This window comes from Suricata suricatta, chromosome 12, assembly GCF_006229205.1.
Source record: "Suricata suricatta isolate VVHF042 chromosome 12, meerkat_22Aug2017_6uvM2_HiC, whole genome shotgun sequence".
NCBI lineage: Eukaryota > Metazoa > Chordata > Mammalia > Carnivora > Herpestidae > Suricata > Suricata suricatta.
This window is the reverse complement of record NC_043711.1, coordinates 81,448,604-81,465,524: the sequence shown is the minus strand read 5'-3', so window position 1 is coordinate 81,465,524 and position 16,921 is coordinate 81,448,604. Positions and strand designations below refer to the sequence as shown.

Sequence of the window (16,921 nt, the reverse complement as noted above, 5' to 3'; positions counted from 1 at the left end):
AACAAAAGTCTAAAAGGCCACAAAAGAGAAATAGCACCACTGTTATTTGAACAATGGCTAGTTACTTGCATTTTTTGGCATTGTTAATCACTGAATCTGGGTTTTCCTCTGAATCCCACACAGAGCATGCACTACACAACAATTTTATCGTAAAATATCTGCTTTCTACACACGTTTTAGGACAAGCTACCACCAGAAACAAATCAATACAAATACATCAGGGGCTGAACAGTCTCAGTAGTGGGTGACACACAGTTTGCAGAATTCTGCCAAACAAAGGAGCTGAAGAGGCTAGGGGCAAAGCAAATGAGGAAGAGTTAAGGAATGAAATATTTTAAATATTAATAATTAATTCAGACACGGTACTGTATTTTCTGCAAAAGAAAATTAACATTTAGTAACACGCTAACGAATCTGATCTCCATAGAGACTAGTGCACTGGCAAAGTATTCTGGTAACAGGGGAGGGCTGTGGACAGCAGGTCCCGAGAACACCCAGCCTTGCAGAGCCCAAGGCAGCGACGGCCTTCACTGGTCACTCCCTCTGCCAGAGGTCCAGAGAGATCTTGCGGCGTGACCACCTGCCTGCTGAACTTACACTCTAAGCAGCAAACTTCAAGGAGCCAAAGAGGAGTCCCCAGTGGGCAAGGGGAGCAGAGAAGAGAAACCTGTTCAATGTAAACTTAAAAGACAGTAAAATGGGACACGACCCCCATTCCAATCCCAGAGACGTGAGCAAGTCCCCAAAAGTAGTTGTTAGATTTAAAAACTGGACACACCTCATTTCCCAAAAAACACAATACATAGAAATTTTGGTGATAACTGGAAAAATCGTCAGAGAAATGTCCACTGAAATTGAAGCTCTACAACTCAAAAGTGTCAGGGCTGCAACACGCCCTCTATTCATCCAGGCAATGATGCCTCTTGCTTCTTAGAGCAGGGATACAATTGGTCAAGGACACCAAATGGCTTTACAGAGCAACTTTTTAAGCTTTCCTTCAGGGCCAAGGTCTAGGCCTTTGCAGATTCAGACAGCCCTGCAAGGCCTGTGAACAGCAGTTTCCAAAGGTCCAGAGGTCTGGCCCTTCCTTCCCAGACACAATGTCAAACACGTAATATCTGTCATGTTACATTTTATATTTTGAAATATGGAAGCATATTTTAAATACTCTTAAGGCATTTATTTATTAAAACGTTCTCTGCCAAGATTTCACATTAGCTTAAAATTCAAATCAGTCTTTACATTTCTCTACTGAGGTATCCGCCTCAGTGCTTTACATAAAAACACCTTCTCCAGCCATCAGTGTCACCAGCGTCCACACGGGGAGCCCATGGTCGGCCTCTCTGCTCCTAGGTGAGCCAGCTAGGTGTTAATACTGCTCCGCTACAAGGTGAAAGCTCCTAATCAAACTCATTGGAAAAAGAGTGAAACTTCTGCAAAGTGCACTTTAAGAAGAGGTACTTTTTGCTCATGAAAAGAAACCAGTGAGTCCTCTAAGAATAATAAAAGGGAATATTTTACAGTTAAGCACATGATTTGGAGTGAAGAGTTCAGACGTTGCTCTGCTGGTCCAGGCTGTTAGTACTCCTCTTGCTCCTCCTGCGGGCCTCCTTCATCAGGTATCACGAAGCCTTCCTAAAATGGGGAAACGAGAGGGGAGAGCGGTTACTCAGCACCAAATGAACGATCGGTTTCTACTGTGGGGTCCCTTTCCTCATATTTAAAGCCTCTCAAAGTCTACGGCTCTTCCTGTCTCTACCACACACGTGGCATTTAACAGCACAAGGTCACTGATCACTACTTTTATTATACAATGGAAACATATCTCACAAAAGGCAAAAGCTAAGCACAAATTTACTCCCAGAAGTTGATTTCTTGATTATGGTGATGATTTCACACATCAAGTTGTTCTTAAAATGTGTACAGTTCATTATGTCAATTATACCTCTGTAAGGTTGTTAAAAATAAAATAAAATAAAATTTACCCTCACAAGCCCCTGAGGTCATGATGAAGTTCAGTACGATGCCTTCACCTGCCAGTACGTGCGCGGTCCTACAGCCTGCTTTTCCTTCCCGCGTTCTCCGCGTGCAATGGTGGGGGCTGCGGTTCGCCCAGGACGCTCACAACACCCCCAGAGCCGCCTCAGTGCCCGGGAAAACTGCAGGCCCACAACCCCACTCACCCTCGCTCCAGGGCGTTCTGGCATGTGACAGTGGCTACACCACCATAAAATTGCCCTTCCCTTTCAACTATCATCTTTTTTTTTTTTTAACTAAATCTCTACAGCTGAATTTACCTAAGATATGACACCACTAAAATAATACTCAGACTGGCCCAAGGACCCCTGTATCATCATCATCTTTGTTTTCATTAGTTGGCACAGAGCAAGCCCACAATAAGGATTTATGAACAAAAGTATTTTTTTAATCATCCGTCTTCATTCCCCAAAATTCACTTGATATTTTTAGAGAACACTGTTAATGACAATATTAATATTACCTTCTATTTGTATACCGCTATACATACACATTATGAAACACTTAGATATACACTGTAGCTTGATCCTACAGACCTTGCTAGGTATGCAGGATGACACAAAAGCAAAGCCATTAAACAGTGGATATAGCAAGAAACCAAATCCTAAATCTAGGGGAAATCAGTCTTCGCTGATCAGCTAATATGTCATGATTAGTATCTGTGGCTCTTGGCTGTATAATAACACACACGGACCCCAAGAAGCTGGCCCGTAAGGTGCTGTAAGGAAATGGGAACCAGGCACACTCCTGGGAAGGAGGAACGAAGCTATAATCTGACAGGTGTGGGCAGGGAGCATCACATAGGGGCCAGTGCTGGGCCCCAGCTCAGGCCGGGGGCCCTGATAAAACGGAGACAGCACCTCAGGCTGACGGCTCCAAGCTGCAGGGGCCCTTACCACTACCCTACATCCCCTACAGTGGGGATGGAGGTGGTAAGAGCATTTTGTAGCACTCATCACCTATCGGTGGCCATAAACTACAGAAGCAGGGCAAGCCAGCCACCTCCATGTCCTATTCCTGCCTCGAAGGCTCACAGACCTCAAGGCAGAGGCTGAGGTTGAGCAGAGGTGCCCTCCAGCTGACTTTGAGGGGTCAAAGGTAAAGTCTTTTGATAACTGCTATGCTGGAACACGACAAGCATCAGCACTGAGTCTGCTGACACCAACCAGATAAAGTTTATTTCCTCTGGTGGCAAATGGCAAGAAAACATCCTCATGTCAACACATACGTCTGTAGCGTAGAGAATGTCCACGATCCTCTGCAATACGGGGTTGTTTTCCCCCTCGTTCTCCTGGCAAATTAATTCAATGTTCCTTAGCTTTCCAAAGTAGAAATCTCTCTCTTTCTCCAAGTCTTCGACAGTAAGTTTCAATACATTGACCTGCATAAGACATTGAAAAGGGTGAAATATGTGGCATTTATATACCAATAACATCTCAGACCACCAGCTAATCCAAAAGGAGAGATGGCCTTCCAGCAAACTCTCTAACAGGGACAAACACCCACTTTCGTCCAGTATCGGTTTTCCTCAGCTCCAAATAAATAATGTGGGCCTGTTCATGGCCACCTTGACTGTAACAACCCCAGGAAAAGGCAGACCAAACCATGAAATGTGAGGAACTTCTCAGGGACCAAGAAAAGATCAAGGAGATAAAACTAGGGATCTGGAGACAAAAAACGAAGCAAAGTCCACAACCCAGCATGGCAGAGTGGCTGAGAATCATAAACTGCGTGCTTAACAGGGCACTGCTCAGTCAAATCCAGTCTTTCTGCATGTGGAGGTCAACAGAAAGAGAAGGCCTGGTCCAGAGAAGCAGACAGAAATGGCGAGCCAGGAGGGGAAGACTACAGATGACTACTGCTAGCCGAACACAGCTGGAAGTGACAGAGGCCTGGGCACGGAAAACTCACTGGTTCTTGCCGGGCTGCCGTATGTTGGGGATATGGGAAGCGATCCGTGACTCAAAGGAAGAGGAGAACATCCTGGTCCCTGTCTCTCTCCCAAGAGAGTTTCAAAAGGGAGAGAGGACCTGGAAGCAAGGAGCAGACACCCTGTGTTCCACGGTTAGCTCCATGAACATCTCATCGGCTCACCACACGTGCTGCAGGGTCCCCGGACGCCCCGCTGAGGGGCTCTCATTCCCCAAAAAAGGCCAGTGAAGAAACAGATCTCATTGCTTGGACCGGATCTATCTAACCAGAGTAATATGAGTCCTAACAACTCTCATGGCCCTTTGTATATCTGAAGCATGGTACGCATCTTCATTCCATTGTATTCACATCTATAACATGTGAATTTGATTTAACGCTCATGAAATGCAAATTACACAGTGTACCATGCAGCATAAAATCCTCACAGGACACACAGGCTGGGGCCACAGGGAAGGCCAAGCCAGGAAATCAAAGGTGCAGCTGCTAAGAACAACTGGGTAGCAGGGAATTCTGAGAGCCAGAAAGGCACTGCAGAAACCTAGTCCAACCTTCTGAACAAGGGGCAAAACCACTTCTTTAGCTTCCCCACGGCCTTACAAGGCAGCCAGCTACAGCCAAAGGGATCAAGTCCTGTCCCAGGGTGGAAGGAAACTCCCCCTTCATAAGCTGCTGTCAAGAAGCCTCCAGAGATGAGAAGCAAGTGACAAGAACCACCAGGACCATTCTGTCAATTACTTAATTTCAATGCTCATCACCACAAGCCTCAACAGACCAAACCAGAATCAAGGTTCTAAACAGCCTTTCACTATTCCTTTATCAACCACAGAAATCACTTTTTTAAATTTTTGTGTTTATTTATTATTGATACAGAGAGAAACAGAGCATGAGAGGGGGAGGGGCAGAGAGAGAGGGAGACACAGAATCTGAAGCAGGCTCCAGGCTCTGAGCTGTCAGCACAGAGCCTGACAGAGGGCTCAAACCCACAAACTATGAGATCATAACCTGAACCGCAGTCGGACACTTAACCAGTTGACTGAGCCACCCAGGCGCCCCAGAAACCATTTTTAAAAACTGAGAATTTCAGTGAAGTACTACCATCATCAAGTAGCCAGCCAAGCTAAGTCATCTGGTGCGTCCCCTTCTCCCCACCCTCGGCTGCTTGTTGCCTTCTTTAAAGTATCAGCCCCAAAGTGGCATGTGACAGGGGATAGAAGGGCAAGAGCTGACCAACCCCAGCAGTAGAAAGCTGCCTTAAACCCTCAGTTCCAAGGTCCCAGAGCCAGGAAAGAGGGCTTCTATTCACATTAGGGACTGAGAATGAAAAGGAAGTCAAAACACCTTCAAAAGGTATGCTACACTTTGGAGTCTACCACTCATGATTCGCTAGTGCCTCACTCACAAACTCACTCAAACCCCCTGAGCCCTACAACTCATCAAGGGCACCAGAACCCAGGCTTCTGGGCCCTACCTGTGGGGCCAAAGCAGCACCCCTCCACGGGATCACTCAATAATTACAGATCCACAAGAAACACACACAAAACAGTCAGTACACACTAATAAGTCACTGGCTTTCACTCCCCACTCCTCTAAAAGCTTACTAATGAGGTTATTAAAACTCTGTGGCTAGTAATCAATGTCACTCTTAAACCTTTTCTTGTAGTAAAGTAATAGCCATAACCTAGGAAACCCAGGGAGAATGCTTTGGACCTACACTGGCCAGTATGGTAGCTAGGAGTCACAAGTGGTTATGTGGGCACTTGAAACGTGGCCAATGCAACAGACAGGCTGTAAAATATTAAACACATGATGGATTTCAAAGACCTAGTACAGTCTTCAAACGTAAAATATCTATCTCATCGATAACTATTTGTATTGACTACATGTTAAAATGATAACACTGGAAATATTCAGTAATGGGAGTGGCTACTAGGATACTTTAAATTCTAGATATGCCTCACATTTCTGGCTTCCATCCTATTTCTTTTGAACAGTGCTGCTTTGGACTCAAATCAACCAAAAGTAAATTTCTCTAGGCTGTCTTAAGAATGTGGAATCACTGCAGCTCTCCTAAGGAACTGAATACTACGAGGTAATCCATGTAGAATACACTGTTGTCCAAGCGCATCTGGCTCTATTTCCCACATCAGTCACATCTCCCAGACCTCTACACTTTCAACAAAGGGCCACAAATTCAAGTACTTCCAAGGGCCAGAGAGATCACATAAATGAGCCAATGGAGGCAGTAGCAGGGCATTACAGGTAAGGACTCTGGCAACCTGAAGAGAATCTAAAAAATCCTTCACATTACAAAAAAGTTAAAATGGAAACCCCGTGCAAGCCAAAGTGCTTCTGAGGCAGGGCTCAGGCAGCTGGCTCACACCCCAGCGCAGGTCACCTCACCTCCCCAGGCACACTGTCCCGGCTTGTGAGGCCTCACAAGACGAACAAAAAGTGAAACTGAAATACTCGGTAGAGCAATGGCAAACCGCTTTAAAAAGTCAGCCATTTTTACTATTTACATCTGTAAATTTCACCAAAACAATCTGTCTCCTGTGAACTTTTACAAAAGACAATTCAGAATCTATTTCACTCTCTCAAGACCACGGACAAGAACCATAATAATAATTACAATGGTCTTTTATCCACTGCCATTTCCTCATTTACCCTAAAGCCCACTCTAGGACCTGGACAGAACATCAGCTCATGTAGTCCACTCAACTACCATGGGCCAAATGTCAGCCCCACTTCACACAACACAGGTCAGAGGGGTTGAGTGACCCCAAGAAGAAGTGAAGTGGCAGAGCCAGGAAAATCCCCAAATCTATACAACCCGAAGCCTGTGCCCCATCACACAGGACACGAGCTGCGCCAGGAGCAGCCGCCCCACAGAAGCCGCTGCATCTCCTCCTACGGAGTGCGAGAGCAACCCAGCCTTGGCCTGAGGCTGCTGCCTGCCTACATCCTTGCCGGAAAACCAATAGTTTCAGGGAAGTCTCATTCTTCAGGACTTCTGTGCTTCGCCACACTCATGGGGACAATGACCCAGTCACCTGACATTCCCACAGCACCTAGGAGCACAGGGCACACACAAATCGAAGACTGAAAAACAAAACAAACAAAAAACCTTGTGCTCTCTGGGCAGGCTCTCATGTCCTGATCTCCAAGGAGCAGGGTTTGGGTCACAAGACGTTCCAGGCCAAAGTTAGGCCATTGCCTTCAGGTTCTAAGACTTGGCTTCTGGGGCGCCTGGGTGGCTCAGTTAAGCTTCCGACTTCGGCTCAGGTCAGATCTCACGTTCGTGGGTTCGAGCCCCGCGTCAGGCTCAGTGCTGACAGCTAGCTCGGAGCCTGGAGCCTGTCTCCCTCTCTCTCTGACTCTCCCCTGCTCACGCTGTCTCTCTCAAAAATAAATAAAACATTTAAAAAAAATAGGACAGGGGCGCCTGGGTGGCTCAGTCGGTTGGGCCTCCGACTTCAACTCAGGTCAGATCTCACGTTTGCGGGTTCAAGCCCTACGTCAGGCTCTGTGCTGACAGCTCAGAGCCTGGAGCCTGCTTCCGGTTCTGTGTCTCCTTCTCTCTCTGCCCCTCCCCCTCTCATGCTCTGTCTCTCTCTGTATCAAAAATAAATAAAACATTAAAAAAAAAAGACTTGGCTTTTAAGAAAGTGAAAGAACTCGATCCCAAACGCACAGGAATCATACAGCATCCTTGACTGAAAAACTGGAATCAAGAGAGTCGTCCAAAAGCAAACAAACAAAACTCTAAGGACTGGTGAGAAAATGTCTGAAGGTCCAAACTCTGTTCAGATCTGCAGAGACCTCTGACGAGTACCTTCAGGACACCTAACCGATCCTGAAGAACACATTTCAAATCACTGAACCGCTAAGAAAGGAAGAGCAACAGCAGGCTTCACAGACCAGCTCCGCTCTCGCTGGATCTGTAGTGACCCAAGATTTCAGCAGAGAGCCTGAACAGTTCCAGAGCCCTCCAACAGGGTTCTAGTACAGGGGTGGGTGTCACACTAACAGATCTCAGACACGCCCGACCCTGCTGGTCCCCTCCACCTGCACACTCTCGCCCCCCCCCCCACAGCACCCAAGGTGCTCACATGTCACGAGGACAGGGGCACGAGGCAGGTCCCTCCACAAGAGCACAGACAGCCCTCCCACGGTCAGGGCTGCCAAGGGTCCTTTCCCCCAAAGTGACTCCTGTCTGGCAGAGAGGAGGCGCCTACCTGCTGCATCAATTCAGCTGCTTCGTCGTCCCCGTTGCCCACACCAGGGTTCTTTCGCACCATGCCCGGGCCAGCCTTAGGGGTTGCAGTAGTTCTGTGGGTCGCAATGGGCCTCTGTGGAGCTGAGAGAGGAGCAGGGCTTTTTTTAAGAGGAGAAATTTCATGACCCAAAGAACCCATGGGGCGAGCAGAGGCTGTGACCGACTGCTCCCCACAGCCGTGCAGGGAAGGGACCCAACGCAGAGAGCCCAGCACGCACGACAGCTCTCCCAGGTCTTCCCAGAGTGGTTTTCATCCTAGCAGCAGAGTGAAGTACCAAGTTTAGCCACCATTTTGTGCGCTGGGAATGAGCCCCTCTGTGAGGTCTTTTTCCCGCCGGGGTTAAGAGGACTATCACCTGAAAGAGACACCGCCATTCTGGTGCGGACACATGGTCCACCGTAACCTAGCTTCAACCACTCCACAAACTGGGCAACCTCGTGGAGCAGAGGCAAACCTCAACCAGGAGTGAGCTCACAGTCCCAACTGCTGCCGAGCACCCAAGGGTTCCCATCTGGGAAGGAAGATGCCCCCACCTTAGAACCGCAAGCTCCGTGGCTTGGGAAGGGGAGGGTGGTAGAGACTGCTCTGACCACCAATGGCCTCACAACCCGCACCCCGTTCGCCTTTTAGAAGGTAGGAGGGTTTTGAGAGAAAAGCGGGGCCCTGCCGAGGATTTACAGACTTCTCTGAAGTATGTGCTCGCTTCAGCGGCACACACAGACTTCTCTGTAAGTAAAGCCAGAAGAGTAGCAAAGTTAAAACATGAAAGAGCAGTAGAGTTAAAACAATCAAGGATGGGCACCCTGAGGTAAATGTATCACCCACGATTTTAATCATGTACCCAGCAACTATTTTGTAAAGCTGCACATTAAAAATGTCTGATCTTCCTGACACCCCGAACTATTCTGTAACCATAAGGTCAGGTACAGGCACTTCCTCTGTATGATTTCTAGTCTGCATTCATCCCCAACACTGAATGCTTACTGCAAGTCTCCACTTGCCTTTTACCAGCATCTGAAATATGAAATGTATAGGGCTACCTACACAGATCCCCACTCTAAGAAGCTAACATTGAGGATGTGGAAATCAGAACCCTCATACACTCTGCTGAAGAGAATGTAAAACACTGCAGCCACTTTGGAAAATAGGTGGTTCTGCAAAAGGTCAAATAGAGCAACCATGTGACCCAAGAACTGTGTCCTGCAAGTATACGACTTTGGTTATGTGCCCGAAAGAAATGAAAACACAGGCCCACACAGAGAAACCTATATAGGAATGTTCAAAGCAGCAATACTCATAACAGTCAAGGGTGGAAACAACCCAACTGACCATCAACTGATGAATAAAATGTCATTCGGCCATACCGTGGAGTAGAATTTAGCCGTTACAAAACACGACGTACCACCACGTGCTACGATGTGGATGGGCCTGGGAAACATTATGCTAAATGGAAGAAGCCAGACACAGAGACCACATAGTCTGTGATCCTATTTCTGTGAAATGCCCAGAACGGGTAAATCCACAAAGTAGATCAGTGGTTGCCTGGGGCTGAGGGGAAGGGAGGAGCTGGGGAAAAGTAGGAAGCAACCACTATAGGGCACATGCGAGGTTTCTTTTTGTGAGTAATAAAAATATTCTAAAAGTGGATGTAGTAATAGTTGAACATACCTGTAGATATAGTAAAAAGAACTCAACTGTCTATTTTAAGTGGATGAATTGTATGGCAAGTGAATCCTATCTCAATAAAGCTGTATGTCAATAAAGCCATAAAATGAGGAGTACTCAAAGTCCCTCTCTACCTACCAGATGGATCAGCTTCTCTCGATGTGCTATGGGGCCTTAACTAACATTCTTGCCACCTTCTGGAAAAGGAGAAGTCAGCGTCTATAAAACACCTGTCCTGTCCCAAAGCATATGTATGTTTCACGGATACACTGCTGCAAACAGGTTTTGGGAAACCTACCAGGCCAAAACTGTCTAGAGAAGGTCTCTAAAAACTGCCTCCCAGATTCTGCTAGCATCACAGCAAGCCAAAGCCACTTAGCAGCTCCGATTCTAGGGAGGCCAGGGAAGCCTTAAGCAAGCACAGGAAGCTGGTCTGCAGATGGAACGACAAGGCGGAGAGCTAAGCATAGTCCCTAGGAGACCCAGAAAGCCCCTTCAGTTCCTGGGTACTCCCATCCGGCTGTGACTTCCCATCCTAGGGCCCCGTGAAATGTCCTTGTGTTCAAACTAAAGCTCTCTTTTATGCGAGCTAACCTCAGTGCTGGCAAAATTAAAAAAGTAATCCGTTCAGACCTCAAGAATAACCCTCTGGGACGAGTACTAAAATTCCCATTTTACAGAGAAAGAAACTGTGGGGCTGAGATGAAGTGGCTTAAATAGGGCGACAGTGACCCAAGGACAAACACAGGTCTGCCTGACACCCCAATCCATACTTCTACCACGTGGCTGGGACTGTGCTCCTTAATCTCCCTAAGCCTATGGCTGCTCAGAAGACTCCGGCTGAAGGCGGAATGAATGAATACCTGGAATACTATCATTCGGAAATGGGGTTTTTGTTCTGTTGCTTTACCTGCACTGCTAGAGCTGAGAGGTTTCTTCGGTTTGTTCAGAGCTGGAGCAACAAGGGAGGGAGCCACTGCGGTTTCTTGACCTTGTCTGGCAGCTACGGGGTCATAGTCTTTTCCATCATAGTTTGCATCAAAAAACTTCTTGAACCACTGAACAAATTCAAAATTGTCCTGAAACTTTCCTTTTACTAATTTGTCCACAGGGATTATCTGCAGAGAAATATCAAGACTATTTAGCCCAAAGCAAGAGGCTTTTGGCAAGCATCAAACTTGTCCATGCATCAATCAGTATAAAGCTCTGCTGGAAGGAGAAAAAAAAATTCTTAGAGGCAAGAACTTCATGTTAAGTAAGCCCCTGAAAGTTTATAGAGTACGTGTAGTTCTGTTTGCCTTCCACAAATTAGACTTGCCAACCACCCTCCCAGTCCATCAAAAGGAATCAGAAAGGCAAAAGAATAAGGATCAGGTGTATCACACAGAGGTCACACACACACATCCAAAGTGACCGTACGTGACTGTACGACATGTCACTGCACTATGAAGAGTCCGTCTCCCATGCAGCCTGCATGGCCACAGTGCCTATCGCAAAGTATGAAACCCAGAGCACAAACCAACCACGGTATCTACAATGAACTGTTAAGGAAAATTCTGCCTTGTCAATTATGTCTCAGTAAAACTGGAAAAAAATTCATCCAGAAAAAAAGGGGGGAAATTGTCTTAAAAATCGCTCAAGGTACACAAGCAATCCCAGAACAGACTTCTACACAACGGTAGGCTTTTCAAGTTAATTCCAATCCTGTTAAAAAATACTTTAAGGACCCTATAAACTTTTTTTTTACTGTACAAGGATACGTGTTACCAGGTATTATTTCCAATTGTTGGACTGTTGGCCAGAGGGTAATTATTTTAACTCTTTAAGGATTCCAGTTGCTATTGTATTTTTATAAAAAAGAATGTATGTAATAATCTGAACTATATCTAACCCTCTAAGCAAATAAATAGAATTTTAACAAATTACTTTATAGGATACTAAAACATTTACAAACAAAATGTTATATCTAAACTCACTTCTCAGTACTCCCTGAGTACAGAGTAGGTGGGGTAAGGATACAGCTGAAACAAAACGCCATGACTTTGATCACTGCTGAGGTTCATGAGGGATCATCGTATTATTCACTCTACTTCTGTAAGCTTTAGAAACTTTCCTTGTTGAAAAAAAAATAAAGTTTAGGAGTGCATGGGTGGTTCAGTCGGTTAGGTATCCGACTTGAGCTCGGGTCATGATCTCACAGTTCGTGGGTTCGAGCCCTGCATCAGGCTCTGTGCTGACAGCTCAGAGCCTGGAACTGCTTCAGATTCTGTGTCTCCCTCTCTCTCTGCCCCTCCTCTGCTCATGCTCTCTCTCAAAAAATAAACATTAAAAATTTTTTAATAAAAAAATTGAATTCAATAAAAAGAAAAATTACTGCATATAAGCTACACTAGTAGCATCATTTAATATGCCTAACAAAATTATTTTCATTCAATACAAATGCGTATTTTATATATTGTATAAAGACAAAACTAAAATAAGACTGATTTCATAGTAAATACAGACCAGATACACCAGCAAGATAATGAGGGAGTGATTATAAACTTCACTGAAAAAAAGCGCCCCCCCCCTCAAATGACTTAAAAGAATAAACCATTCTAGGGGAGCCTGGGTGGCTCAGTTGACTGAGTATCTAACTTCAGCTCAGGTCATGATCTCACCATCTGTGGGTTCAAGAACCGCATCAGGCTCTGTTCTGACAGCTCAGAACCTGGAGCCTAGTTTGGATTCTGTGTCTCTGTGTCTCCCTCTCCCTCTGCCCTTCCCCAACTCTCTCTCTTTCTGACCCAAAAATAAACATAAAAATTTTTTAAAAAATAAATGAAAAATAAAAGAATAAACCATTCTAATGAGGGGGAGAGGGGAAAAACTGCTTAATTTTGCAGTGATATATTATCCATTAAAACAGAGATAATATTTGTCCTAAAGAAGCCTGGTGGACTGTGTTTCTGGTACCTTCAAATGCTGTTGAGGGCAAAAAGGAACTTGCCAGCACCCTTGTACCTTACTAGAAAAATCAAGTATTTCTAGAATCTTCTCTATTAGAATTACTTATTCTACCATACGGTATGCTTTACAGATGTACATCCAGGGATAAAAAGGATTAGATCTCAGACTAATGAAGATTAAACAGTACTATTTAAAAAAAATCATGAGTACAGATTTATAGGTTGATTCCTCCAAACACTAGTAACTTCAAAATAAAGGCGAGGCGCCCGGGTGGTTCAGTTCATTAAGTGGCCGACTTCGGCTCAGGACATGATCTTGTGGTTCACGGGTTTGAGCCCCGCGTTGGGCTCTGTGCTGACAGCTCCAATTCTGCTTCAGATTCTGTGTTTCCATCTCTCTCTGCCCTTCCCCTGCTCATGCTCTGTCTCCTTGTCAAAAATAAATTTTAAAAAAACATTAAGAAAAAATTTTTTAAAATAAAGGAGAAACTGCAGCAAGAGAACCAAAGGTACGAAGGTAGAGGGAAACTGTTCCCAGTGAATTCTATGTTAATTGGAGAAAAGATCACTATACAAATGTGTGGGGGGGGAACATCCCAAATTATGGGCCAGCATCCACATCCTTAGTAACAATTACTAGTTAAGAAACAACCTAAATTAAAAAAGAAAGAAAGAAAGGAAGAAAGAAAAAAAAAATCTGAAAGAATAAAATTTACTTACTTTGTCAACACCCATTCTCTTAAAACCTGCTTGTAGTATTTTGAAGTTCTGGATGTATTCGTGTTCTAGCTTAGCCTGGAATTTCACTTTCTTCAGGGCAATGGAGCCAGGGAATAACATGTCCATAAACTGACAATAGGCAGCCCCTGAATGAACAACAAGAGAATAAAATACACACTCAAGTCATTAAATGCTAAGATTAAAGAAGCAAGATGAACTTTTACTCAGACCCATATAACCTATGTACAATTCAAAAAATTGTAAATTGATCATATTGGGGTGCCTGGCTGGCCCCCAGAGCCTGCAACTCTTGATCCTGGTGTCGTGAGTTCAAGTCCCATATTGGGGGTAGAGTTTATTTAAAAAAAAACTAATTAATTAAAAAAATAGTAAGGTAGACCTACAAAACCCAAAAGCTTCATTACCACTTGACCTCAAAGTCAATTTCTCAAATTCAGTATCAAGACTGGTTTCACCTAAATTCTAACACACTTGTAATGTGCAAAAAGAAATGTTTCTATGAAATTGTAAAACTATTCTTAATAACAAACAGCATGACAATGAAATGACCACTACAAAGAAAAATGAACATTTAGGGGCATATGGGTGTCTCAGCTGGTTAAGTCCAACTTCAGCTCAGATCGTGATCTGAGGGTGTGAGTTCGAGCCCACCATCAGGCTCTGCACTGACCGCATGGAGCCTATTTAGGATTCTGTCTCTGTCTCTCTGCCCCTCCCCCAATCACATGTGCACACTTGCTCTCTAAAATAACTTTAAAAAAAAAAGAAAGAAAAATTAACACCTAGAAGAGCAAGAGCAGAAATAGAGGTGACTCTGATTTTCTGCAAGGACATACCCTCCTCTCTACTGGCAGGAGTAGGGATTTCCCAAGTACTTTACAGATCTAGGTTAAATAAATGTTTTTCTAAGATGTCTGTCTCCCTGAGGTTTTACATCTCTAAATAAACTTAACCTTAACTTAACCTTAACTTAAACTTATATCAGTTTATAAACAAACTTAAATAGAAGACATTTTTGTGTTCCTCCATTTAATTTTTTTAAAGCAACTACAGAAAATTATTACAAAGATTTCACCCCATTTACTTTCCAATTTCATTCCTTCCTCCACTTGCCCATTTTTTCCATCACCACCCCCAAAAAATATTTTCTTGTTCCTTAACATCTCCACGAATGTAACTCCTCTAATGCCTACCACCCCGCACTCTGCCGACAGGGCAGGGTTCCCTGTGCACTTAACTGCCCTTGTAGGGCTAAAGGTACAAACGAACCAGCCAGGGACGGAGACAAGAAATAGAGGGACTAAGCAAAAGGTGTTCTGCAGAACAAGACTGCCGTAACATGCACGCTCACCTTACTTTCACCAGGCCAATCTGGCTCCCGGCCAGCTCTAGCATAACAATGCCATTGTCATTCTTTTCGGAAAGAAGATGCAAAGGGCAGAAGCGCTTCAGTGACCAGAGCGATATTCTGAGTACAAAGAAGCACCAGAAAGGGAAGGCCTGGTTTTCGAGGTACAAGAGTTACTTCCTTGTCCAACAAAAATATACTGAAGGAATTCTAGGTACCAGGGACTGAATTAGCAATATTTATATTTTTAAAATAGGGATACCAATAGCTTCCTAAATTCTAGAGGACAATGATCATGTTTAACAAACTAAGAGCATAAAGAAGGGCAATCTGTTACATTTAAAGAGTCATAATTTACTAATTGTAGTAAATTGTAGATCTGATGCATAAAAATCAACTTAAAATATACACATGCATAAACACACACACACACACACACACAGATACACAGAAAATGATCTATTATAGTATCTACACCCAAAATACTACTTTACACATGAAAGATATTTTTCTGAAACAGCAAAATAATGTGCATTTACTAAATGCACACTATTCTCAAGCCATCCATAGACTTGCAGCTAAAGTCAACCAAAATCACTTAAAAGCAGCAGTCATATGCTTCTCAGAAAAAAACCTGCTTGATGAACTATCACAGTTTCTTATTTTAGAGCCAGAAAAGTCCCTAGAACCATTATAAATTTAAAAACTAAGAACAAAAACCTGGGGCCCAAGACCACAGAGGCCAGAGATCAAGCTCAGGACCAGACCCCAGGTATCCTGACTCCCTGTCCACCGTTCTTTCCCATAGTACCATCACATATCTCTTAGAACACTCTATGGTTGGGGCGCCTGGGTGGTTCAGTGGGTTGCACGTCTGGCTTTGGCTCACGTCATGATCTCATGGTTCATGGGTTCAAGCCCCACGTCGGGCTCTGTGCTGACAGCTAGCTCAGAGCCTGGAGCATGCTTCAGATTCTGTGTCGCCCTCTCTCTCTAACCCTCCCCTGCTCGAGCTGTCTCTGTCTCTCAAAAATAAATTAAAAACATTTAAAAAAAATTTTTTTTTACAAAGAGCACCCTATGGTTGAATAAAGAAGCATTTCCTGGATGGGCGGAAAGATATACCATGCTGCTTCCCTGCAACTGGCTGAAGCAGAGAAATCATTTAAAAAAAAACTAACACCTCATAAAAATGAACAAGGTAATTGGACAAATCACGAAAGAAATATAAATAGCTAATAAACACATGAGGGTGTAGTCTAAGGCAATGATTTTTTAAAAATAGGGCAAAGATTCACTTATAAAACTGGCTATGCTAACTTTATTCACAGGTGCTAAAAAAATGGAAGTAAGCTTTATGTCTAACAGTCAGAACAATCAATTTGCACACCATCTGCCTGAGTTTACACAGCATTCAAAATACATTTGAGGGGGTGGGGCGCTTGGGTGGCTAGGGCATCCAACTTGGCTCAGGTCATGATCTCATGGTTCATGGGTTCAAGCCCCACATCGGGCTCTGTGCTGACAGCTCAAAGCTGGAGACTGCTTTGGATTCTGTGTCTCCCTCTCTGTCCTTCCCCTGTTCACACTGTCTCTCTCTCAAAACACAAACATTAAGGGGCGCCTGGGTGGCTCAGTCGGTTAAGAGTCCGGCTTCGGCTCAGGTCAGATCTCACGTTCGTGGGTTCGAGCCCCGCACCAGGCTCTGTGCTGACAGCTAGCTCAGAGCCTGGAGCCTGCTTCCAGTTCTGTGTCTCCTTCTCTCTCTGCCCCTCCCCCTCTCATGCTCTGTCTCTCTCAGTATCAAAAATAAATTAAAAAAAAAAAAAAGGAAAGAAAAAAACACAAACATTAAAAAAATACTTTTTTTTTTAATTTGGGGGGGAAACTCAAGATTTAAAATTAAAAGGGTAAGATACAAAAGCATACCTATAAAATATGTTCATATATATTTAAATAGCCATTTTAATATA

The 16,921-nt window shown here is 44.3% G+C and overlaps 1 protein-coding gene across 1 annotated transcript in view; it reads right to left on the bottom strand.

The window, feature by feature from the left end:
- Positions 1-1,119: 1,119 nt before the first annotated feature.
- The window catches only part of MAPRE1 (microtubule associated protein RP/EB family member 1), a 29,303-nt gene continuing 13,501 nt past the window's right edge, over positions 1,120-16,921 (bottom strand). The window contains exons 3-7 of the mRNA XM_029917333.1: positions 13,580-13,725; positions 10,822-11,029; positions 8,205-8,326; positions 3,266-3,418; positions 1,120-1,635 (exon numbers count right to left, since the gene is read on the bottom strand). Of these exons, the coding sequence (XP_029773193.1) occupies positions 1,579-1,635; positions 3,266-3,418; positions 8,205-8,326; positions 10,822-11,029; positions 13,580-13,725 (686 nt within the window). The 3' untranslated portion in view covers positions 1,120-1,578. The remainder of the gene's footprint in view (positions 1,636-3,265; positions 3,419-8,204; positions 8,327-10,821; positions 11,030-13,579; positions 13,726-16,921) is intronic.